Source organism: Engystomops pustulosus, chromosome 1 (assembly GCF_040894005.1).
Source record: "Engystomops pustulosus chromosome 1, aEngPut4.maternal, whole genome shotgun sequence".
Taxonomy (NCBI): domain Eukaryota; kingdom Metazoa; phylum Chordata; class Amphibia; order Anura; family Leptodactylidae; genus Engystomops; species Engystomops pustulosus.
Genome location: NC_092411.1, coordinates 121,738,939 through 121,765,813, shown reverse-complemented (window position 1 = coordinate 121,765,813; position 26,875 = coordinate 121,738,939). Strand labels below are relative to the sequence as shown.

General features: G+C 39.7%; 1 protein-coding gene across 3 annotated transcripts; it reads left to right on the top strand.

Moving 5' to 3' along the window:
- The first annotated feature begins 228 nt into the window (after window positions 1-228).
- ERMP1 (endoplasmic reticulum metallopeptidase 1) lies at window positions 229-17,055 on the top strand. Of its 3 annotated transcripts, none has more exons than XM_072152121.1 (15): window positions 229-571; window positions 3,492-3,793; window positions 4,863-4,990; window positions 5,834-5,939; window positions 7,781-7,927; window positions 8,249-8,341; window positions 9,233-9,445; window positions 9,572-9,792; window positions 10,621-10,795; window positions 12,009-12,199; window positions 12,589-12,741; window positions 14,070-14,269; window positions 14,548-14,663; window positions 14,793-14,956; window positions 16,512-17,055. In XM_072152121.1, the coding sequence occupies exons 1-15, from the start codon at window positions 312-314 to the stop codon at window positions 16,674-16,676; spliced, it is 2,634 nt and encodes an 877-aa protein (XP_072008222.1). In that variant the 5' UTR covers window positions 229-311; the 3' UTR covers window positions 16,677-17,055. The 3 variants fall into 3 exon arrangements, with proteins under 3 accessions (XP_072008222.1, XP_072008239.1, XP_072008230.1); XM_072152138.1 differs by having other exon boundaries at window positions 250-325; XM_072152129.1 differs by lacking the exon at window positions 229-571 and adding an exon at window positions 1,440-1,574.
- Window positions 17,056-26,875: the final 9,820 nt, after the last annotated feature.

The window sequence follows — 26,875 nt, the reverse complement described above, 5'->3', positions numbered from 1 at the left end:
GAGCCAATTTCGGAAACCACTTTAATGGTAAAAACTAGGAAATTATCCTCAGAATAACCGGACCAGTATATGGCTAGATGTGATCTCTACAATGAAAGTACAGATCTGGGCAGTTTTAGCGCTTAGTCTACGCTTATGATCAATTCAGTTGATCAATTTGACCCTCTCCGCCTCCTGTAATTTGCCGGCAAGGACGACCTGGAACTCTCCGCTTCCCACAGCACGATGATTGGACGAATCAATGACAGCGCGTCTTCTGGTTGGCTGGAGGTTTCCATGGCAGCGGCAGGCGGAGCTACAGTGCTTCAGGCATGGATAGAACGGGGTATGCGGTCCGTAGGTCCCGGCACAATGTGCTACATTCTGGGGCAGGATCCGGTCATGGGAACCGACGGGAAGATAACGGTGGTAATAACCGGAAGGCGCGGAGCCGTAGCCTGGTGTTTGGAGCTGCAGTCCCGGCTGTTCTGCTGCTCTATGTGCTCGGGATGAGAGGGCTGGTGCACTTATCATTGCGGCAACTGGTGACACCGGGTACCCGCGACACCGGCTTCAATGCCACCTCTGCCAGGTAACTGAGGGGGGCATCTGCAGGTTGATGGGGATGCAGTGTATGTATGGCCAGGCACATCATGCAGGGTGCATAGATTACCATTGTACCCTGCTGTGGGGTGTTCATGTATGTGCAAGTATACACTGCAGGGAAGCCTGTAAGACTGGTCTGGCCTGTAATGTGCACACCCTCATTTACCCGTGTTGTCTATCCCACACTCCCCATGATTCCACACATTGCAGCAGTTCTGCATTGTAGCCCCAATTCTCCCTCCAAATGCATGAAAGACCTTGTCCCATGTTCAGTAGTTGTCCCTTTCCCGCAATGTGATAGGTGCAGGGTCCTGTTCCCCTTTATTGAAGGGGTGACAGGTCAAGCATGTATCCTGGTGCCCCTTATAATGCCTACAGTGCCAGAAATAGTTGGGGATGGCCAAGCACAGTGCGGATCACATGCAGATTTGCAGCGTGGTAAATTTAAAGTAGCATTGTTGTGTATGGGATTTATGACAATCCCTCGTGTCATCAATAATGGGGAGTGGGACCCCAGATCTTGTGTTCAGAAGTCAATGTCAGAACAGCAATGTGGCCAATAATTAGGGTAAAAATGCCTCCTCTGAAATGACTAGACACAGATGACATTGTATGTAGAGTAAACAAGTCTTTTGCTGTCAGGTTATTTGGTATGGTGCATGAGGTGACCTTGTCCTCTCGCTATATTGATTGCTGTTAATCTCTTGGTGTTCTCAGTTTCACTGTGCCTACATGATAACCATCACCTCCACCCATTTCCCATGCATATTATTTTCCAGATTCCTGTTCAGGACTTGTCTAACTCGGAGTGTAACACCTCATCTACTTGAAGGATAGAAGTGACATCCTCCCATCCTTTTAGTTATGAGCACATGTCTGTTCATGGTTTCCTTACCACTCTGTATTTTCACTTGTTCTTACAAGACAGAATATCTCCTCCAAATATGGCTAAAAGTTATTTACATATTTAGTTGCTGTTTGCTCGTCAGGTAACTATCAGATTTTATGAGGGAGACACACCCGTGCTACATGATAAAGTATAACTTTATATAAAGGGTGTTGTTTTGGATAATTATTTTCAGTATACATGCAGTCCCTGGGTTACATACAAGATTTGTTCTCTAGGTTGGTTCTTAACTTTAGGTTGTATGTAAGTCAAAACAGGTATATTTTATAATTGTTTCATAGAAGAGAAAAACATGGACAATACTGCTTAAAGGGAACCTGTCACCGGGGACCTCATTTTCACAAAAGACCGGTTACAATGGCCCATTACAGCTGCATTGCAAATATGCCGTTTTGCTTTCTCTGAACATTTGCATAACAATATAATTGTGTGTTAGAACTTACCTTGCACCCTGACCGAATCCTCTGTGTAGTCCTAGAGGTTGGGCTTTGGTTTAGAAACATTTCAAAAAACAACATGTGACTTGTATGTGCTATTGACTGCTCTACTATTGGCCCCCACCTTTGTGCTCCAGCACAGCTCCTCCCTCCTGCTCCTTCAGTGGGAGAGGGAGGAGCTGTACATGAGCACAAAGGTGGGGGCCAAGAGCTGAGGACTCTGCAGCACAGACAAGTCATACGTTGTTTTTTGAAATGCATCCAAACCAAAGCCCAACCTTTAGGACTACACAGAGGATTCTGCAATGCAGCTGCAATGGACCTTTGTAAACTGTCTTTAATGAAATTTGGATTTCAGTGGCGACTACACAAAAGTTCATCACAATGAGACTGTGGATTTCAGACACTTTTTTAAATTCAATCACTGGTTTTCTTTTTGCCATTAAACTCTATCTGCAGGCCACCACTTTCCTGAACAATGTAATTTGCTCACAGAGGTTTCGCTGTATATACACTGTGCTGTGTTTGCAGGATCTGATAGCCATTCATTAGAACTGATGGGGAGCCTGAGCTCCAGCTTTATTGGTGCATTTAAACTTTCACAAAACACATTTCTACTATATTCAAACTTTCAAACACAAACATCTCTGCTACATCCTATTCCTGGTATGTAATTGGATGACCTGAATCATGTGATCAGTCACGTGCTTATGACATCTCTCCAGATCCTGGAGTTTTTTACAGAAGCTACTGATCAGGAGTATGCATGTGATCTCCCAACAACATCCACCCACCCTTCTATCCTTTCCTTTGTCTAGCTACGGTTTCCTATGGCAACCAAATAAACAAAGAGTGCCAGTAGGACAAGGTAACTGCTAGCTGACAAATGGCTGCAGATCGCTAATGAGTGTAAATTAATTGCTTATTTTAGCTTAGTGAAGAGCTAGGCAAAAGTTTTAATACTTTATAGTTGTACTTTAGGCTTTAGACTGTTTTTTTCATGTATTTTATCACAACTATGTGATGTGGCCAGTTGTGGTTGGCTCTGCCAGCTAATAGACTCTACACAGGGCATCCTGTTACTACTCCTATGGTATGTATAACCACTAAGAAGAAGTCACACAAACATTAGCTAAATCGTAGAGGTAGCGTCCTGGATAATACTCATGATCTTTTATTATAAATGATCAATTTATTTTTTGGTGTGTTGCCTGACACTATTAGGCTACCTGCACAAGACAAGGAAATGAGGACAGCCATATATATTCTACAGCTACCACACATCCTCATTTGCTTCTGTAGGCTCATGCACTCAGCTCTGAATTTCACAGCCCCGTGCATGAGCCAACTTCATGAGACGCAAAAAACAGAACAGGTACTATTCCTGCTTGTTTTTGCATCCTGGGCACTCCGTTTTCCACTAGTCTGGTAAGGATCTTTACATTTGTACATTTCAATCCTGCTAATTTCATTAGTATAGTTAAGGTGTATAAGGAATCATTGAAATGTGATCTTTTTGGGTTTGGTGCTGTCAAATTCTTTTTTTAATTTTTCTTTTGCAGGGTTTACTTGAAACACATTACCTCTATTGACTCCAGGACAGTAGGGAGCCCTGCAAATGAAGTTCTTGCAGTCAACTACTTATTGGACAAGATCAAGGAAATAGAAAAAAAGAGCAGCAAGCTCCACAAAATCACTGTTGATATCCAAAGACCTACCGGATCATTCAGCATAGACTTTCTTGGAGGATTTACCAGCTACTATGATAATATAACTAACATTGCTGTAAAACTGGAGCCAGCTCGGGGGGCACAGCATGCTGTGCTAGCAAATTGCCACTTTGACTCTGTAGCCAACACCCCTGGTAAGGATGGTATTGATACCCTTAAATAAGGACAAGGGTCAAAGCCTTTGCATGTTTTATATGACGGTTTCTGCTAGGAAAAATGTAAAGTATAAACAAATATTGTCCTGACATATGCTACTGATTAATCACTGTATAGTACTGACATTTCTCATGTTGGACAGGTGGCAGAATAACCTTTCTCTCTTTACCCTTTGACCGTTTTATCAGTGCATACTGTCAGTGCCTGTCAGTCATGTTTTATGTGTACTGCCTCTCCCATGTCAGTAATGACATCCCGACATGGTGTTTTGTTATAGGTAATTATACACTTTGGACATGGGGACAAATAGGTTTGTTTATGTATATTATTCGCTGACTAGATTGTTGTCTTTTAGAACTGTCCATGACTCTTTTTCCCTGATCCATTCCATATTATTATTGATATATTTATTGTGTAGGACATTTACATGTCTTAATGCTCCTTATCTTTATTGTACCATCTTTTTGATATGAGGGATTTATTGTACTGTTTTGTACACATGATGTTGCGCTTTTAAGTGTTTTTAATATTTTTTGGTTTGCTTTAATAAAATCTACATTGTATAGACTTCCTATTTTTTAAACATTCTTCTTAGGGCGCATTCTCACTGACATATGCCCACACGGCTCATAGCACGGGGAAAGATAGGGGGATGTCCTATCTTTTTCCCGTGTACAGAGCGGTACAGTGCTGCACATGTGGCCATTGCCGGTCTATGGGGGATGTATGTATGCCCACCATCTTGGGTCTGTTCATATGTCCCCCTACGGTCATGTGAATACGGCCTTATACGTAGCTTTCAAAGTTTGGTTGCTGGGGTGCACATTATTATTATTATTATTATTATTATTATTATTATTATTATTATTATTATTAATAATAATCTTATATAGCGACATCAAATTCCTTAGCACTTTACTTTTCTGTCATTCACCAATGAGACCCACTTCTTTGCTGTTCACATTGTTTTGTTATCACTGTCATAGTTTTTCCCTTTCACAAACTCAATCCATAACCATTGATTCTTGGTGTGTACTATTACCGCAGGTGCCAGTGATGATGCAGTGAGCTGTGCTGTCATGCTTGAAACCCTGAGTTCCTTGTCAAGCGCATCTGTCCCTTTAAAACATGGAATCGTATTCCTTTTCAATGGAGCAGAAGAAAATATTTTGCAGGTAATAGATATTGTGCTTGTGGCATACTTTAAGAAATTAACAAATATTGGCATACTCTTAAAGGAAACCTACCACTTCATTTTGATTTACCTCTCCGAGGTAGCTTCGGCGCTGCGCGCCGCCATGCGCGCGTGACGCCTCCGGCACTCGGTATGGAGGCGCGCGCGTGCACGGCCGCGCGCACCGCCGAAGCTACCTCGGAGAGGTAAATCAAAATGTGTTTAAACCGCAATATAGCGGTTTAAAACACTCGCTAAGATAAGCTCCGGCACCAGCTCACCCTGAGCTGGTGCCCGGTGTCTACATCTCATACCTACCATCAGAAGTGGTAGGTTTCCTTTAAGTGATAATATTTCACTAGCATATGTTGTCACATCTTGATTATTGTTGCTAGGAATACTAAGGGTATCTGTACGCGTTGTGAAATTTATTGTAACAGTAATCCCGCTGCAATACCACATGCATCAGCTACCACTCATTTCCTCGTTTTTTTAGCAACGTGTGCATGGGATTGTCATAAATACCATACACTACAATGCTATTTTATTATGCTGCAGGATTATGTGTGCACATGTACTTGTTCAGATACCCTTAGACAACCTGGAAGGTCCCTCAGGCTGCTGGTGTATGTGATCAAAGGCATAAAGACCTTCATCTTTTAAAGGCGTAAATTTCCCTTGCAATACTCCCCCATGCATGGAAGATGAACACTCCATATACATCACATTTATGTACGGCCCTGGTTGAAACTGGCTTGTTGCATTGGTAAAGCAGAATGGCAATGGTTGTAAAATAATGGCCCTGTCAGGAAGGTAACAGATCACTTGGATTCTCTTTGTACAGGGCAGTCATGGATTCATCACTCAGCACCAGTGGGCAAAGCTGGTTCGGGCTTTCATCAACCTGGAGGCTGCAGGAGTAGGAGGGAAGGAGCTAGTATTTCAGACTGGTATGTAACCTGGTCACATAAGTTACTTTAGACCAGAGGTCGCACTAACATTTTTCCATAAGGGTAATAATACTCCTCTCACCATTTTTGAGGAGTAATCTCAGCCGAGGAGGAGTATGAAATTTTCAGTAATACAAATATATAACTCCTAGTCGTATATAGTGTTAATAGACTTTTGTTCCATATGACTATGTTTTTACCCTGTACTGTCTTATTTTATTTGTAAAATTTGTCCCCTATGATTTGTAAAGCGCTACGGAATATGATGGCGCTATATAAATAAAGATTATTATTATTATAGATGTCTATTTATAGAAGAAAATTTGTTACAGCCCATGTTTTTGTAGCTTCTTGGGACAATTATAGTACTATTTGGGGCCGACGCTGGCCCCAGACCACCAACCACCCACAGAGTTGCCCAAGGCTGACGCTGCGCCCCAGACCCCACCCACAGAGAGGGCCAGAGCTGACGCCCCCCCCAAGACCCCTCCACCCATAAAGTGAGCCAGAGCTGACGCTGGCCCCAGACCCCCACCACCACCCACAGAGTGGGCCAGGGCTGATGTTGAGCCCCAGACCCCTACCATCACCCACAGAGCGGGCCAGAGCTGACGCCGGCCCAATAACTCTCCACCCACAGAGCAGGCCAGAGCTGACGCCGGCCCAATAACCCTCCACCCACAGAGCGGGCCAGGGCTGACGCTGGCCCCAGACCCCCCACCACCACCCAAAGAGCGGCCCTGCGCTGACACTGAGCCCCAGACCCCACCCACAGAGAGGGCCAGAGCCCACACCAGCCCAAGACCCCACCACCCACAAAGTGGGCCAGGGCTGACGCTGGCCCCAGACTCACACCACCACCCACAGAGCGGGCCAGGGCTGACGCTGAGCCCCAGACCCCACCCACAGAGCGGGCCAGAGCTGATGCTGGCCACCGCACTCCACCCCCAGGACCCCCTCCCACATAGACCTGGCTGATGCCTGACACCGCTAAACTTATTCAATTTTTTTTTTTGGGGGGGGGGATTGGGGGCATAACGCTTTTTTTAAACTGTTTAATTTTTACTTTTACTGTCATTTTTTAGGATTTTTAATTACATTTTTTTTTTACAAGGTCACATGTGTTCCCTGCTAAACTTATATATAGATCACAGATAACAGTGACCTAATGGTAACAGTCTATTGGATCACTGTTATCAGTGATCTGTATACAGAGTCATGCAGGGAGGATGCATATAGCACCTTCCCTGCAGCCTCTCACTGTATACAGGGGCTGCTCTGGCTACAAGATTGGTCTGTCACATAGACAGCCCGATCTTGTTCATAGCTCTGTGTGCACGGTCGCACACAGCCATGGGGGGGTGGGCGGAGCTACTCACTGCTTCAGCCCGCGGCAGATGTAGAACGTCATGTGACCTGTGCTCCGGTCACATGACTTTCCATCGGAGCCGCAAAATAGCTCGGCAGGAGAGGAGGGGGCAGCACTATATTGTGGGTGTTGCCGAGTGTTGCGGGCGTGAGCTGAGATCCTGGGCAGCAAGCGCCGGCAGCCAAGCACCCAGCAGGCAGATAACCACCAAGCGTATTTATACGCTTGGAGGTTTTTTGGAGGAGTAAATCAGCCTCTACAAGCGTCATAGACGCTTGTAGAGGCGTTATCGCGATCTCTGCTTTAGACATTACATAACTACATAGTAAAAATTGTTCTGATGTTTTCTCGGTGAAGAAAAAAGTGCTCGCTAGGAATCCCTTAATGGAAAAATGTGTTTTTAAATTGCTTAACTATTGCATGTTCTGTAGGGAAGACCATTTCTATATTCTGCTTCTTATAATCATTGCAGGGCCGGAAAATCCATGGCTTGTACAAGCCTATTCAGCAGCTGCTATTCACCCGTTTGCATCTGTGGTAGCCCAAGAAGTATTCCAGAGCGGCATTATTCCCTCAGATACAGATTTCCGTATTTACAGGGATTTTGGCAATATACCAGGTCTGTTCTGATTCATTTCTAAAATGAGTAGCTTATTATGTTTTAAATCTGTTTTAATAAATGTATTAGATCACATACCAGGATTCCCTATTCCTCAGATAATTTTGAATAACTTTGTTGGTTTTCATTGGTTCATTCTAAAATGGACAGTGCCTTTCCCCCCTCCCAACTGTGAAAAAATATTATTGCATACTGCCGGTCTCTGATAAAAAAAAAGAAAAAAAAAGATACCACTGCCATGCTTCGTATACACTGTATAATTTAGTTTCTGTGACACATATTATTCATATAACTGTTACTCTCATATCCCCTTGTTTGCAGGCATTGATTTGGCTTTTATTGAAAATGGCTACATTTATCACACAAAGTATGACACAGCAGACCGGATTCATACGGACACTATCCAGAGGGCAGGTAAGTGATGCTTTCCATTTAGCTTTTCCATTCCAGTTTTCATTACTTATGGTAATGTTGTCAGGGTTACATAAAAAATATACATTTGCTGTTATCCTTACCATCCACCATTATGGAGCAATGTGTCAGTATTATTTTTGGAGTCTACCACCTACACAAGCATTCTAGTCTGTTGGCAGCATTTATGGAGGAAATGCACATCATATGTAAGCTCTTGCGAGCAGGGCCCTCACTCCTATGGTCCTCTCTCTTCCCTCTCTCTTCCCTCTCTCTTCCCTCTCTCTTCCCTCTCTCTTCCCTCTCTCTTCCCTCTCTCTTCCCTCTCTCTTCCCTCTCTCTTCCCTCACCATGTCATCATATTTCTGCAGTTTCTGAGAATGTCCCATTTTCATCCATAAACTAATGAAGCAGTTGTTGTACCAAGGTTAGCACCCACAGCACTGCTATTCCTACCTTGGCCACTCTCTCATATAAGTAGGTGATCTTTCTTGTAAGGCGTAAAACAGGGTTACACTGGAGGAAGAGGTAGGTGATTTAGGCAAGAACGGCAGTTCTCTGTGAGGACATGACCTTGGTGCACAAACTAGTTCATTAGAATACAGATTTAAATGGGAAAATCCTGTTAATAGTTTAATATATAGAAATAATAATTTGTGTACATTATGCTGCCAGCATATTATAACATTTGGTGGAGGTTTTACCGGTGGCTAAGCAGAAAATGCTGAGTACCATACTTGATCAGGAGCACAGCCTCAATTAACCAAGGAAATCAGTAATTAGTGCTTGCTCATTCTGATAGAATGAACAAATAAATAAGTAGTCTGATGTCTACAACCAACATTCATACTTTTCTCAGTGTTTATCATGAATAACATGTCTGTGTTTTCCTAGGTGACAATATACTGGGTGTCTTGCGGTATTTGGCATCCTCTCCCCTGCTTGCTGATTCTTCAGAGTACCGCCATGGCAATTTAGTCTTTTTTGATGTCAGTGGCATGTTTGTGGTGTCCTATCCAGCGCGCATTGGAACTATTATAAACTATGTTATAGCAGCAGCTGCACTATTTTACCTTAGCAAGAAGACCATTAAGTACAGAAGAGGAGGTATGCTTTACAAATGTATATGGAGGCAATAATGTTTCATTTAACTACAAGATGATATGTTTATCTGTATGTATTTGTTGATGTTCTTCCATTAAAAATGACTTTTGTTTCGTCATATTGCTTTAGGTAAAAACTATGCCCGAGACCTCATGGTGGGACTGTTCATCAATGTAACAAGTTGGATTTCGGCACTTGTTACTGTCCTCATTCTAGCTGTGCTGGTTTCTCTCACTGGCAATTCCTTGTCCTGGTATACACACTTCTATGTTGCTGTGACTTTGTATGGGGCTGCTGCTCTTGCGAAACTCATTCTAATGCACACCATGGCTAAAGCCTTCTACTTTACTGTAAGTTTATATCATTTGTAATCTTCCATTCCATGTGGGGCTGTAATTAATTAATTTTTGCTTAAGAAGCCTATGTTAATTCCATATCAGTATTTGGAAACTTTAACCTTGTTCCAAAAATGTTTCAAGAAAGGTATTGGGACATATATTTGTTAATTAATTGCTCATAGAAAAAATAAACAGCACATGCTAGATACAGTGGGTTAAAGAGGTTTACAAAACTTTACCTGAGGCAGGAATTAGGGTAGTACTAATTTTTTTTCTTTTAATCCCTAAAGGGGTTTCCATTAAGTATTATTTTTAATAAATAAATGAAGACTTAAATCTTCCTTTGGCCCTTACCTCCAGTCTAACAAGCTGCCTCTAGAAGATGTCCTTAGTACTGTTTTTAACAAGTACTGCAGGCTAATAGCAACAGAGGTGGGTGGTGATGGGAAGAGTACTTTTTAAGTGAGGATTTTATGGAGGTTTTCCATTGTACAAGTCCCTAAGCTCCTGGATGTTATTTAAGCGCTCTACTGACCCTCCTCTTGGACTAGAGCAGATGACCCAGGACTGCCTAAATGTGCAACTATATGGTGATGCCATCCAATATACAGATTACTGATAATTCATAAGAAAATGATTTAATAATTGTTTCTTATTCATGGTACTGTAAATTAAATGGCAACTTAATACTGTTACTATTAATTATCAGCACAATCTGTTAATTGGATGTGGCCAGCCGCAGCATAACTGCACCATATGTTTACTGTATTTCACCCGTTTATACATGGAATGTGTCATCTCCCATATTTATTGACAGAACCTATTTTTTATATTCCTCAGAATACAAGCACGCAGTATTTAGGAGACTTGTTCTTCGATGTCTCCTTACTATCTTGGGGCATTCCAATGATGCTTCTTACGCAGCAAGGCCTGTGCTCTGCCTACTTCTTCGCCATGTGGGTGATTTTCCCATTGGTCACAAAGCTAATTGCGGAAAAAGAATCTGTTCATCAAGGTACTGATGTAATCTGTGCAGACCATGCTTGATTTTGCTAAACTGCTTAAAAACACATTCCAGTGATACCCCCACCTCTTTCATTATATCAATGCATTGCTACCCCCCAGTAAGTCTGTGAGTATTATTTTATTCAATTACCACTTTCTATCTGAAGACTCATGTGATCTCCTGAAGACCTGCTCAGTATTACATGTATTTGTATATCTGACCAAAGGTCTCTCTCACTTCTTGATGATGTAATTGCATGGACAGTATCACAAAGGATTCTGTAGGAGAATATTGGGAGAAGGATTATCATACTAACTTCCCAGGCATAGATGGTTCAGTGTCTAGCTGGCCATTTTATGCTCTTTTGATGCATTTTGAGTAACCAGTAAGACAACACAGTCCTGATGGGGTTTGATAAGCCAGGCTGTATTGTAGTGAACTGAATGTATTGCAACAGTTTTATTACCCACAATGCAATCAAGGGGAAGGGAAAAATGTGTTTTTAGAATTATCCTTTAACATCCCCTTTACTGGAATATGTCTTGTACATAATAAAGTATATAAAGCCTTTCAGTAGCTCTTCCAAGAATAAAGTTAGTGCTATATTATAAAATGGTCTTGATTGTCAGACATATTAGTCTTGCAATTTTCAGAAATTTTATTTTATTGTATTGTGGTTAGGGTTAGGTTGTTAGTTTGGTTTTTGCCAGTAACAAGATTTTCTAATATTCACAAAGACCTACCTTATATAAGCCTAGTTTTTCAGCAAAAAAAAAGTGCTGAAAAACCCAAACTCGGCTTATACTCGAGTCAAAAAAATAAATAAATCAAAACTCACCTTTGGGTGGCACCCGTAGATCTTCTGTGCGATCCATCCGGTATTGTTGTGCTGAACGACGGGGCAGGGGCTGGCAGGCTATATACACTGGGGCAGGGGCTGGCAAGCTATATACACTGGGGCAGGGGCTGGCAGGCTATATACACTGGGGCAGGGGCTGGCAAGCTATATACACTGGGGCAGGGGCTGGCTGGCTACATTCTTGAGAGGCTGTGACCTACCGTATATACCGTATATACGGTATGTTACTTTGCTGAAATCGTACTAAATATTCCTATAGCTAGTCATAAGAGGCACTCTGTGTACGTCACACAAAGCTCTCTGCTCATTAAATGTTGTCACCTAGATTTTCCAGTTTATAATATGTATTCTTTTTGTTAACAGGTTCTTCTTTCAGATACATAGCGGTGTATCTTCTTGGATTGTTTTACCCTTATTTGCACACAACCTATCATGTATGGGCCGTTTTTGAAATGTTTACTCCTATATTGGGCCGTAGTGGTACAGAAATCCCACCAGACGTTGTAATGGCTTCTTTCCTCGTCATTTGTACTGTCATTTTAGTGACATGTTTTGTAAGTACATTTGGAGGTTATCTTTTGTTATACTTATGAATCACATGTTAGATAAAGCTGTTTTGTACCCAGTAGTACAATTTTAATTTAATATAAACCAATTCTGTGTGTGAATATATAAAATGGAAAAATTGCTCTCCTTTGTCTGTTTGATTGAACCAAACTTCTTGGTTGGGTCATATTTTTATTACAAAAATGTTTTTAAAAGTTTAAGTAAATATTTTAGCTAAATGGTCTGGTCATTAAAGTGATATATTATATATATTTTTTTTATTTTTAACATTGAGAATGATTATAGAAAATAATATTAGAAAAATATGAATTTGGAGTGCATACTGAAATGCTATTATTAAATGTATAGTTTTTGGATGTGGTTTGTTCTCTTTTAGATCAAATTCATTTATCTGGTCAAGAGTACCAAAACAATAATGCTGCTTCTGGCTGTTCTGTCTGGTGTCACATTTATCCTTGTGTGTTCTGGGATGTTTTTTCCTTACAGTGGCGATATGGACAGCCCCAAGCCAAAGCGAATCTTCTTACAGGTAATTATACCTATACTATACCTATATCATACATACTCTCCTTATGGACTTTTATTGTAGTGCAGATGTATTATATTTCTTGTAGATTTACCTAGTGCATACATTTATTTGGAACATAGCAGTAATGTTAAGCAATAGCCTAGGTTCTATCTACAGTGGGTAAAGAAAATATTTACTCTTTCATTGCAGCTAATTGGCAAGATCAAAAAAGTTTTTATTTGCTCATTAATGTACACTTTTCTCCCAGGAGATCTTGACATAAAAAAAAAACTAATGTAGATATTTTTGATACTTCAGTTTTCCTTGTTGAATAAATTATCATATGGCCATAAGTATTCAGTAAGACCATTTGCTCAGTATTGAGTAAAAGCACCTTTTTGAGCCATGAATCGTTTTGGGAATGATGCAAAAAGTTTTACACACCTGGATTTGGGGATCCTCTGCCATTCTTCCTTGCAGATCCTTTCCTAATCAAGTCCAGTCAGTTTAGTTAAACACAGCTGGACTCCAATGAAGGAGTAGAACCATGTCAAGGAGGATCAGAAGGAAATGGACAGCATGAGAGTTGAATATCAGTGTTACAGCAATGGCCTGGATACTTATGACCATGTGATATTTCAGTTTTTGTTGTTTAATAAATTAGCAAAAATATCTACATTTCTGTTTTTTATCTGTCAAGATGGGGTTCAGAGTGTACATTAGTGAGCAAAAAAATGATCTTGCCAATTGGCTGCAATAAAACGAAGAGTAAAAAATGTAAAGAGGTCTGAATACTTTCCGTATCCACTATATATGTTCATTGGTTGTGGGCCCACCTATATCTTATTTTGTATCCAAGTTGTAGCCATAGCTTTTCAATATAGTCTGTCATCAATAGTTATTATATATGTTTAACATGGTGTGTTGTAAATAGGACGCCCGCTAACCATTACCAAGCAGAACACATGTGAATTGAGAGCAGTTATTTAAACAGATTTGTAAAAACGTCACTGTGAGGACCCTGCACTGTGGAACTATATCTGTGACTAGGACTGGCTTCCACATTGACTGTTATTCACATGTTTTTAGATTTTGCTTTTATTCAATGGTTTTACTAGTATAAGCATATGTGTCAATACATTTTGTTGCCATTTGAAAACACAATTTCCGTCTGAGTTCTGAGAAATGGTGTAGTAGGTTTATATTCACATTTGTATCTAACCTGTCTTTAGATACCAAGGGCAGATTCTTTGCACCCATTTTTTTTCATCCATTATACTGAAGGGTGAGCACACATATATAAACCTTCTTTTGAAATATCTATTAACATTTATTTTCTACTTCCCTAGCACACATCCCGGGTCTTTCACAACTTGAATGGAGATGTGGTAAAGCAAGACTCCGGCATATGGGTAAATGGCTTTGATTACAATGGAGTAACACACATCACACCTCATATACTGGAATTAAATGACTCTGTAAGGGCCCCGTGTGATGTTGAACCCTTCTGTGGGTTTCCTTGGTATTTCCCTGTGCACCGCTTAATCAGGTTAGTATTATCTGTTTCATATTAATGTTAATATTTAGTACGTATTACCATTCTGCGATATCTGCTTATACGAATTGTACGATTATAGATTGTATCTAAAGTGAATGTTTTCTGTTCTGGTTAGTTACAATTGTTACCTCACTTTAAATTGAATGAGGGCAGTAGTCTAGGATAATAAATGCTTTATATGTAGTATGGATGATGTACGCACTCACTGTATGAAGAATTGAATACAGCAGCTCAATTTTTATATTCTATTTTTTTTCTCTAAATAACAGAAAAAATTGGTACATTCCTGCTCCACATCCTCCTGTAAAAGAGGACATGGATTTTAAACTAGAATCCAAAGAAGAAATGCCCTGGGGTGCTTTGCGTCTAAACTTTGAGGTTAAAGGTAAGTACCCTGATCTATTAATACATGATGCTTAACATTATTTATAACCTAACAGCGTTAAGTTATATTTTCTATTCTTTGCTGAAATTTCAGCATTCTAACTTTCTAAGTATCTTTCCCTTCTGGCAGGACCCAGTCATATCACAGTGTACATCCATCCACTTGAAACTTGTGTGCTGTCCAGCTGGTCCTTGGGCGATGGCATACCGGCATCTAGTAATGGAGGAGACTATTTTATATATTATTCCCATGGTCTTCATGCTCCAGCATGGAAATTTTGGGTTGAAGTTAAGGTAAGCAGTGTCCTGTTTCTGTCATGGAAAGTAACCTTTAGAAACAGTTTTCCTCTGATAGAGTCCTGTTCTATCTCTGGAACTTAATATTCAGCTTCTGCATGGCTCATAATACACCCATGTGAAGAATGCTTTGTATATAGTTCCCATATTTTAGAGTTGTTTTGTGCTTGCTGGTTCTGATTTGAAATAACAATGTCTTCCACCCAATTCACACCCAGAACTGCATTCCAAATCCTTTCATTTTTTAACTCTCTCTTTTTCACATCTTTTTTTGCTGGTCTGAATTTAGTTGGCTTCAGTGATCTTTGTATTCTTGTAAATACAAATTGAACATTTTAAATTATATATTTTTTTTGCACTACAAAGCAAACATTGCCTTGTTTTGAGTCGCTCTTTTTAGTGAATATAGCCAAACTTTATTAAAGGAAGACCTATAAAATGATCAGTCACATCAGTCAAGCCTCATTGGTCTGTGCTATAGTAACTTAATTTCTTGGTTACTTTTGGGAATAAGATTTGATTTTTGTCAGATAACCTTTTAGGCCTGGATTCCCAAAGAATCAGCAGTCTTCTTCAATACTCCTGTGTGCGTTGGCTGTACGCGCCTGCTCTGAAGCCGGCAGACATGATGTGATCACATCCATCACATCTGCCGGCATTAGAGCTGGCGCGTACAATCAATGTGGGAAAAGAGTAAATTATAAGACTGCTGCTTCTTTGGGGGGAGAAAGGTGAGAAAGGTGAGGGGTCAGATAACACAAGACCTGGGTTGACTTGACCTGTAGGCTGTGTGTTTGCCACTCGTTCTTTAGCCTGTTCTGGATCTCCTATGTGTATTTTCTTTCTTCAAATATTTAAAATATTACAAAAACCCATAAGAAAAGCAAGGAAGAATTTAACAAGCAAAAGCATCAACAAGATGTTCATTGTCAATAAACTTTTTCAGTACAATTGAGATAGTCTTTACATCATCAACAAACCACTGTATATTATTACATGAGTATCTCAAATATCTAGCATAAACATGCCAATTTCACTTATACGATTCAATTATAGACATATAACTACAACAATGAATATCTTGATATCATAGTACTTTTCTTTACCCTATCATTCCCTCTTCCTTTCTCTTTCTTTCTTTTCTTATTCCTTTTTCTTCCCTCCCCACCCCTCCCAGTCAGCAGGAAAAGAAAAAAACAAACAAACATATATGTATATATAAATATTCTAAATTTTAATCTTACAAGCGATTCTCCTCACAAGTATGTAGATATTTAAAGTGATATTTGCCAACTATTTGTTATTATTTTACTTTGTCATAGGGGTGTGTCCATACACAGTCTAAGGCTACCTGTGTTGGGAGTCTTTGTATCATAGATATAATGCAAGGAGTCCCTGTCTGCCATCTGAACTGAAGTGCTGGCACTGCAAAGAGTTGCTTTGAGACTCATGCTTTAATTAAAGTGCAATAATACAGAAGCACAGTTTGCCCCCCCCCCCCCCCAATATCTCCTGTATATCATAAAGACACTGACTTTTTGTTCTCTTCCAGTGTTCAGATGGACACCTTGATGGCGTACTCACCATTGCAGCTGCTTCGCATTATTTTTTTGGAGAGAATCAGCATTCACCTGAGCTTGACTCTTTACTGCAGAGGTTCCCAAAGTGGAGCTTTCCATCCAGCTGGGTCAGTTCATATAAGCAGTATGTGTACTGACACCATTCTGTACAGGCATCACCATAGTGCTGTGTATGCATGTACCATAGCAACAACTCCAAAGCAAAAGAATTGTTGAAAACCTGTCATGACAACTGGACCGCTGCTTTATTTCTGATGTTTAGGGAATTGACTGAATTCATAACATCAAAACTGCACTGAATTTTATAAAGAAACATGGGAAAAAAATCATGGAGATACTTAGAACTTGATATATATTTGTGTATTGTGGATTAATTTCATGCAAAGAAGAACCTCATACATGGATGTTTTAATATTTTTCACACTGGATTAACCCTGTTTACATAACATCAATTTGGTCTAAACTAATGTTACTTGTACTGTCTTTGTGATAACATGCATTATACTTACTCTGGAACAGATAGTTCTATTGTTGTTTTCAGCAATGGCATATGTGCCCTAAAACATGAAAAGTAGGAGTTTGCTTATCTTTAAAAAGACTCTTCTTCATAAAATCATTTTAAAATCCGCCCTAGTGGCAGTACCTAGAACAAAATGCTATTTTGTACTTGGCTGTGTGATGACAGGAATTTTGCAGCAGCCTTATTGAAAAAAATGGCATATCTCCTATAGTAAAAACTGTATTTCCTACTAAATTACACTGGAGTATCTTTACTTGGACCCCTGGATTGTGCTTTTCATCATTTATTCCTCCTGATAATGTATGATTAAATTCACCTGGTTAGGACCGCCCGCTGGTCCCAAGTGTGTGAATCTTTTGGCATCGTTGTTGTTCCCCCATGTTCCTATGTGTGATAGCGAGGGATTCTGGGGACAGGACAGAAGTTGTTTAATATCACTTTTGTTTTCTACTTTACTTAATATATATACTGCTGAACAATATATATTGATTAGAGACAAAGTCCCTCTGTCTGGTTAGGGATGACATGGCTCCTGCAGTTGTCACTGAGGTTTGTGATCAGAGGGATGCCAACATTGTCCTACAGAACCATAGAGGGAGATTTTACACTACCTTGTACTAATCTACGTATGCTGTAATGGCCTAAGAAACGGTTGAATACCTTTCTACCCCTGCCATCCACTCCGTCTCCTGAGGACTGCACAGCCCTGGCGGCCTCCATTACTGAACTGGAAATTGCTGAGGCTGTCACGGTTTTGCCTAACTTTAAACCCCCTGGCACTAACGGGCTGTTGCCTGAATTCTGTTAGCAACATGCTGACTATTTGGCCCCCTTGTTGAGCAAAATATATGCCTCACTCCATGGCTGAGGCACGTATAGTAGTAATCCCCAAGCCGGGAAAGGACCCTACCCTCTGAAAATCTTACAGGCCAATAACATTGCTTCAGGTTGATGTCAAAATCTTAACCAATGTTTTGGTGCACCGAGTTAACTCCTGTCAATCACTGGCCCTGACCAAAACAGTTTCATGCCTGTAACTTAGTACAGTGACTGATTAAGTTTTTGCTTCACCTGAACAGTGGATATTTATCCAGCGAAAAAAGGAAAATAAATTCCATGCTATCTGGGACAAATGGCTTGATTCACTATTTACCACTGCCCCTCAAATTCCTATGTAGATACACAGTCACTTATCTATTATAGTCTCTGCCATCTCCATTGCATGTTATTATATAAGCTGGACCCTGAGGTAATGGGGGCTGGCTGGTACATGGTGACAATCAGTTTTGTTTTCAATCAAGGTGAACACGGCACTTCCTTAAAATCTTGCTTCTTTATTAGTTTAGAGATTAAAACATGATAAGCAGAACAAGGTTTCAGCTGACGCGTTTCGAGCTATTGCAGCTTAGTCCCTTATTAGGCCTATCACATTGGTACACCCCCTTTCCTCCTACCCCGCTCTCTAGGAGGCAGTGAAGGAGACTGCAAATACCAGTGGGTAAACCCTCGAGATGTGATGCAAAGCAACCGACATACTTAACAGACACCACAGAGGGGCACACAGAAAAAGTAGGGGTAGGTAGACAAGGTAACGGGGGAACTCAAGAGTTAGGTAAGGGAGAGGAAAGGAAAGACTGGCAGGGCGAGATCGGGTTGGTGAGTCTATCCTCCAAAGAGGGTCTCGGACTCCCGGTAGTGCATCCAAGGCTCCCATACCCGCAGAAATCTCTCATGGGTGTCTGGCTTTACAACGGACAACTCCTCCATAAGGAAAAGATGGGACATTTCCAGAGCCCATACTGATAGTGAAGGACAATCATCAGAGCCCCAGTGGCGTGGTATCACCGCTCAGGAGGCTACCAAGCAGCATCTCAAGATATCTTTTTTTGAGCACCCATGGGCCCAGGGAGAACTGACAGTAATGGCACTTCAGGAAAGGGATTTACCTGTTTTCCAGATATTTGTTGAGATGCACCAAATACCTGGTCCCTGTTAGGCACATTATAAAAGGGGGCATAAGGAAAGGGGCCTATATATATATATATATATATATATATATATATATATATATATATATATATATGGGGGGGAATAATGGAAGGTGCATTATAAAAGGAGTATAAGGAGAGGTGGCACTATTTATATGTGGACAGTATAAAAGAGGGCATAAGGAGAGGGCACACAAGGAGAAAGGGCACTATATATAGGGGCATAATGCAAGGAGCATAAGGAGAGGATGCATTCTAAAAGAGGCACTATAAATGGGGTCATAATGGAGGGGGCATAGTGAAATTATGAATGGGGGCATAATAAGAAGCGGGACACATTGATATGTGGCATTAGGTATTGGGTAAAACTAAGTATATAAGTCCAGCCTTCCAAACCATTTCTCATGTGGCCCCATGGGAAAATTATAAATATAAAACCTGTCGGGTGATCAAAGACTGACTGCTTAACCCCTTAAGGACACGGTGGTTTTTTATTTCTTCTCTCCCCACCTTCAAAAATCTATAACTTTTTCATTTTTCTGTGTACAAAGCTGTGTGAAGGCTTATTTTCTCCGTAACAAATTTTACTTCTCAGTGACGTTTCTTTATTATTACATGCCTAAACTAAAAAAATGGTCATAGACCTACGGAGGAAAAAAAACAGCCCTTGCTCCTATCTTAATCAACCAGGTCCATACCTATAAGTATCTTTGTGTTGTAATTGATGATAAGCTAGAATGGACAGCGAACATTGATGAAATTATATATTTTTCCAATATACCTCCTATATCAATTTCTCATGGTTTTCTAGATCTCTGCTTGCTGACATTCTATAGAAAGCTTCTATGTTTGCTTCCAGTGGACAGAAATTTGACCATGGTCACACAGGTGAACGGCTTGTTATAACACACAGCTCTGATTAACTCTCTGTGATACTAATGAGCCGTGCAGTAAACATAAAAGCTTTCTATAGAAGGACAGCAAGCAGAGATCTAGAAAACTGTGAGGAATTGATACAGAAAGTATATTGAAAAATTGTATAACTTTTCATTTTACAAACAATAACATTTTATTTCCTGAAATGGGAAACATCTGTAATAAAATCCTAAAGATGTTTTAGGAATCAATGGCCTAGCATAAAATGCTTGCGATAGTTGTCTGCTGGGGAGGGTTATTTAAAAAGAAGGATATAATAGGCTGGCCAAAATCACCAGAAGGCGATAGCCTGAGCCCTATCAATAGCATTTGGCAGGTTAGTAGGCTTATTTCCATTGCAGGAAATGCAGCACACCCATTGCACCAAGTACTATTGCACTAGTACCAACAACGGAGCACAAGTAGTGACCGGTACAGTTAGATCAGCTGCCGAACAACAAGGTTTCAAAACTCCTTTAGACCAATAGCCAATGATTTCTACAATAAGTGGACTCTAGGAGCAGCCAAACCAACTTAATAACACAGCTTTCCCCTCCAACGAAAACCCCCCAAGCCATATTGTACCACTATTTACCGTGTTATCTTCTGTGTTTCTGACTATGATTTTTTTTATTTTGTGTACTCTAAATGCTGGAGCCATGTACAACACAATTTCTTAAGGGATCAAAAAAAAGCTTTATTGTATTGTATTGTGTATTGTATGCTGTGTACGGGGAAGCTGGAAAAAAATTCCAACAAAAATGTGTTGAGATTGACAAAAAAAACTCATTACATCTCCTTTATTCTTTGGTTTGATACGATCATGGTGATACCGAATTTATGTAGGCTTTATTGTGTTTTATTGTTATACTGTATAGCAGTATATGGTGTTTTTACATAAGATCCAATAGAGAAAGGAAAAGGCGACAGCATCTGATTTAATGAAAAAGGTGATAAACCTTTATTCACACAGGCATGAAAAAACTGCAACGTTTCGATTCGCCATGAATCTTTGTCAAGCATACAAACAATTGTGCACATGCACATACATATATATACACCCACTGGTGACATAATTTCCTGTTTAAACATTAGTTAATAAATATCTTTATCAAATTTACATAGTATGTAACAGTATACATGGATTACATACAAATTAATGCAATATAGTGAAAAACATATAAAAATAAATAATCCCAACCGCTCTACAAAAGAGAAATATAATGCATCCATCATATACACCTGTACCAGCAGGTCCCGTGTCCATGTGTGCAGCCACTGCGCATACGCAAAGTCCTTGTTACTATGGCCACCAAAGTAGCTTCCTTTTCTTTCAATCGTTCAGACGCGCATGAACTGCTTCATTCATTATCCTGAGAGCACCAATCTGATTACGTGTCCAAAAGTCCAATCATGTGATCTCTGTATTTGTGTCAATCAAGACAGTGTCTTCTCCAAGTTGTTAGGTGAGCATGAATCGTTATTTCTGTTATCTTGGTGACGGAAGTCCGATCACCTATCTATTGATTTATTCATGTGACCACTAATACTGGTTGCGGTCACCGTTACTACGATTCATTCTCAAGGCTCAAAGGTAATACTAGAAAAAAATAAGGCATAAGATCATGGGGCACATAAAAAGGAGCTGTAACAAAGCAGAGGCAGTTTGGGGTGCAGGTATAAAAATATGAAGAAAAAAAAATATTTTTATAAATAAATAAGGACTTATTGAGGGGAACCAAGCAAAATTTCATGCATACTAAGCCCCCCTTAGTATGCTTAGAGAAAAAGGATAGCAAACCTCCCATATCACAAAATGACCGGGACAATTATTACCATTTCTCAAACTGCACAACATTTGGGCCAACCAACTGAACGTGCTAAGTGACCAATTGTTTCTTACAGTTAAGTCTCAGCTGGGATACTCCGTTGCACAAAGAATGGTTACACGTATTTGTTGGAGAATAAAGCAATTCATACATCTATGCATGACATCAACATCAAAGACTGCGAAGAAAAGTGTGATAAATATGATGCTGGATTAAAAATTATGCTTTCAGCTCAAGAACATAAAGATTTTGTGGATAAATATGGTAAACCTGCACTTTTTAGAATTGAACAAGAACCGAATAAACGTCAGGCATCGCAATCTTGAAGATTATAGAGAGGGAAATATATACGAATGGCAACATATGGATACAATTCCATCTTGGAACATCTACAAGCGATAACGCAGACGGCATGGACAAGGTATGGGTGAAACTGAGTCATCAGATGAATCATCTAGTGTCCAATCCTCCACTTTTTTAGGACAAAGAGACAAAAAGTACAAACGTGGAGGGAGGAAGCACAAGAGAACCAACAAAAGGGTATACGACCCGTCCCAAGTTACAACCAACCGGGAAGAAGTTATCCAATAATCCAACACAGAAAATGAACCAGTTATCAATATTTCCTCAGTTCAGCTAACGAAAAATGAATTAAGTGTACTGAATAAGGGATTATCTTTCTCCCCTCAGACAAAGGTAGATCGGTTCTCTTATGAGTGTGATTTGTTTAAATTTTTAAGACAAGAAAGACTCAAAGCTTTCTTTGCAGATGCGAGTTGTGATTCTATGGATTTAGATAATATGCCCAATGTTACGAATTGTAATACCTTTAAGGCTAAAGAAATAGGTCTTTTTATCCCAAGTGATTTTCAACGTCCACAAACATATAAGGCGATAGAAACATCTACCGGTATATAAAAATTGTTAAAACCAAGATTGCACAACTTAGAAATGGCACTTCCAATACTCTTCATCACCCCAATTTTACATCAGAGGAGGCACTGGCTCAAGCTGGGCGATCGTGGTCATGGACCCCACCCAGTATGTCAAGGAAGACTTGATACAACTGAATGATGATAATGTATATAGAAAATGTTCTGATGACCCAAAATTTGATATTTGTAAGAAAATGAAAATGATAGTGGACAATGTGTTTGCTAATGACATCATTGATCAAAAATTACACAATTTTCTATTGATGCGACATCCTGTTACTCCGGTTCTATACTTGTTACCGAAGATTCATAAAACAGTCATATGTACAGGATACCACAGATTTTATTAACAGATTGTCGGCATTAGATGTGCATGAAGGTGATCTTCTTAGCTTGTATACAAGTATTGAACATGAGAGAGGTATTGGAGCTATAGTGGAAGTTATCTGGGTTTGGGATATGGAAGATAGATGTAAGGAATTTATCATTTCCCTTCTTGAGATTGTTTTATAATGCAACTACTATCTCTTCCAATCTGACTTCTATATACAAAAACGAGGAGTCGCTATGGGCTCAAACGTAGCCCCCACATTTGAGGAGGTGTTTGTGTACCCATCCAGCCATTTTCACAATGTGATTGGCTGGATGAGGTACATAGACGATATCTTCTTTATATGGAGAGGCAGCCATAAAGATTTACTACAATTTACAAAAGAAATCAATTCACATATATTGGAGTTACAGTTTACGAGGGTTGATTCTTGAGAGGTGTTACAATTTTTGGATACTAAGGTCAGTATCCACAATGGCAGGTTAGTCACTGACTTACATATAAAGGAAACAGATAAGAATAGCCATTTCAGCAGTAATCTTCAAAAGTATATGCCAGATTCCCTCCCTATTAGTCAATTATTGAGAGTGAGGAGAATTGTTGCTGTAGAAGAAAAAGTGGATTCCCAACCAAATATTATGGGGCAGATTTATCAAGTTGTCTGAAAGTCAGAATATTTGTAGTTGCCCATGGCAACCAATCACAGCTCAGCTTTCACTTTACCAGTGCTCATGAATATTTTAAAGGGGAGCTGTGATTTGTTTGCCATCGGCAACTAGAAACATTCTGACTTTCAGACAGCTTGATAAATCTGCCCCAACGTGTCAAAAATTCTTACAAAGAGGATACTCCAAAAACTACTTGCACGCATTAAAAATGAGGTAAAGGACTTTGATAGAAAAACCCTCTTATAACCTAGGAGGGTTAAAGAAAAAAACAGGAGAATACCTTTGTATCCACCTTTTGCCCAATCAGTGCCAAAATTGCTAAGATTCTCAATGAACCTTGTACTATTCTTACAGTTCCTTCCCTGAAGTTCCAGAATTTCAAAAACCGCCTATGATGGCATATACAAGGGCCAAGAATTTACGTGATCGCTTGGTCCATGCTGATATACAACCAAAAGAGAAAATGACAGTAAACAATGTGGGTTGTTATCCCTGTCTTGGCTGCTGCATTTGCAGAAATATGATAAAGGGCGAAACTTTTTCTCATCCTAGAACGGGAAATAGATACAACATTAGACAGTTTTTTACATGTACATCAGATTATGTAATATACTTGATTCAGTGCCCTTGTGGCTATTTATACGTAGGGGAAACAACACAGGAGTGTCAACATAAGTCCACGATCAGAACCAATAAAACTGATTTACCTCTTCCAGACCATTTTGTGAAAGCAGATCACCGCATTTCCCAACTCCGATTTAGAATTATTAATGGAGGACAGAGGCATAGAAGGGGTGGTGATAGAGAGAAAGCATTGAAAACGTTGGATCCATGAACTTGATAGCCTAGAACCGAAGGGGCTTAGTATGGACTTCAGAATTGTCAGGTTCTCTCTGCTTGTCATGTATATGTTTAGTTTTTAGGTTTTTTTTTAATTTATTATCCACAAGACTTGTACCCAGTAATATTACTGTGATTCTAATATTATTATTTTATCTTCACAGAAAAATTCACATTTATCACTTATATCATGATGGTGTTCTTCTCTACTTAACGTAGTTACTGGAAGCATTGCTCCATTTGTGACAGTTCTGGACTTGCAGGTATTTTAATCTTTAGGCTTTTTGGACTATAGGGGTGATTGTCTGATTAAATATGATATAAAGAACGACACTGCCACATAATGTTGAGTGCCTTGCAACAATGCATAGATGTATGAATTGCTATATTCTCCAATAAATACGTGTAACCATTCTTTGTGCAACAGAGTGTCCCAGCTGAGACTTAACCGTAAGAAACAATTGGTCACTAAGCATGTTCAGTTGGTTGGCCCAAATGTTGTGCGATTGGAGAAAATGGTAATAACCGTCCCAGTCATTTTGTTATATGGGAGGTTTGCTATCCTTTTTCTCTAAGCAGTAAATGAGGCTTAGTATGCATGATATTTTGCTTGGTTCCCCTCAATAAATATATATTTTTTCTTCATATTTTTATACCTGCACCCCAATCTGCCTCAAGGGAGTTTTGTTACAGCTCCTTCCTTAAAGGAAACCTGTCACCAGGAGACCCATTTTTAGCACTCCCCCAGTCCCCACAGAGCATAGTACATACACTGCCAAAGTGTTTTTGTATTAAAAATTGGTTTTACAGAAAAAAAGATATGTTATATTGTACCTTTCATTAGCATGTGCTATGTGACTAGGCAGTTGCCTTTTGGGAGGGTCTGGAAAGAAGCAGTTTCCCCCCACCCTTGGGGAACAGCTTCTCCATGTGACCTTTTCAAATATATGAAAACCCCCATCACTGGGCTTAGCGACGCCCCCTGCTCTTCTACAGCCAATCCCGAGTGTGGGGAGTTATTCATATATTTGAAAAGGTCACATGTTTCCCAAGGGTGGGGGGGAACTGCTCCTTTCCAGCTCCTCCCAAAAGGCAACTGCCTAGTCACACAGCAGATGCTAATGAAAGGTACAATATAACATATCTTTTTTTCTGTAAAACCTATTTTTAATACAAAAACACTTTGGCAGTGTATGTAATATGCTCTGTGGGAACTGGGGGAGTGCTAAAAATGGGTCTCCTGGTGACAGGTTCCCTTTAATTAATTTTTCAATTCTTTTTATGTGTCCCTTATACCTTATTTTTTTCTAGTATTACCTTTGAGCCTTGTGAATGAATCGTAGTAACGGTGACCGCAACCAGTATTAGTGGTCACATGAATAAATCAATAGATAGGTGATCGGACTTCCGTCACCAAGATAACAGAAATAACGATTCATGCTCACCTAACAACTTGGAGAAGACACTGTCTTGATTGACACAAATATCGGACCTCCGATCCTACACACCAGGACCCTGGCCTGTGTGCATCTCATATCTAATAATTGGTAACTTTTTGGTTGCTGTCTTTTTTTTTCCATTTTTTTTTCTAACATAATATTCATTGCAATGTGCCAGAGGCACATTGTAACAAATCTGTAGAAGCCATACAGCTTGTCATGGCAACCAATTGCGGCTTCTTGTTGAGGACGTCATGGGGAAAGAGGTTCTCAACAAAGATGTCGGAGCCAATGCGCCATTGTCTTTTAACCCCTTCCCACCTAGGCCCTATTTTTTTTGTTTTCATTTTTCACTCCCAGCATTCAGAAATCCCAAACTTTTTTATATTTCCATGTACAGAGCTGTGTGAGGGGATACCAAATTTGTATTAATTTTTTATAATGTTTTCATAATTTACAAAAATTTAAACCTCATGTACAAAAAAAAATTCTTCATTTTGCCATCTTCTGGCACTAATAACTTTTTAATACTTCGGTACAGAGCTGTGTGTGGTGTAATTTTTTCCGATGTTTGATGTTTTAATTGCTATGATTTGTAGGACTGTACGACATTTGATCAGTTTTTATAGAATTTTTTATATTTTTCAAAATGGCAAAAAAAAGTGGTATTTTTTCGTTACAGGATTAAACGCCGGTAATAACTGATTTTATATTTTGATAAATCGAACATTTTGGGACGCGGTGATACCTAACATGTTTATGATTGTTACTGTTTATTTATATTTATATCAGTTCGAGGGAAAGGGAGGTGATTAGCTTTTTTTAATCTAACTTTTTATTTATTTATGAATATTATCTATGAATAGTAAAA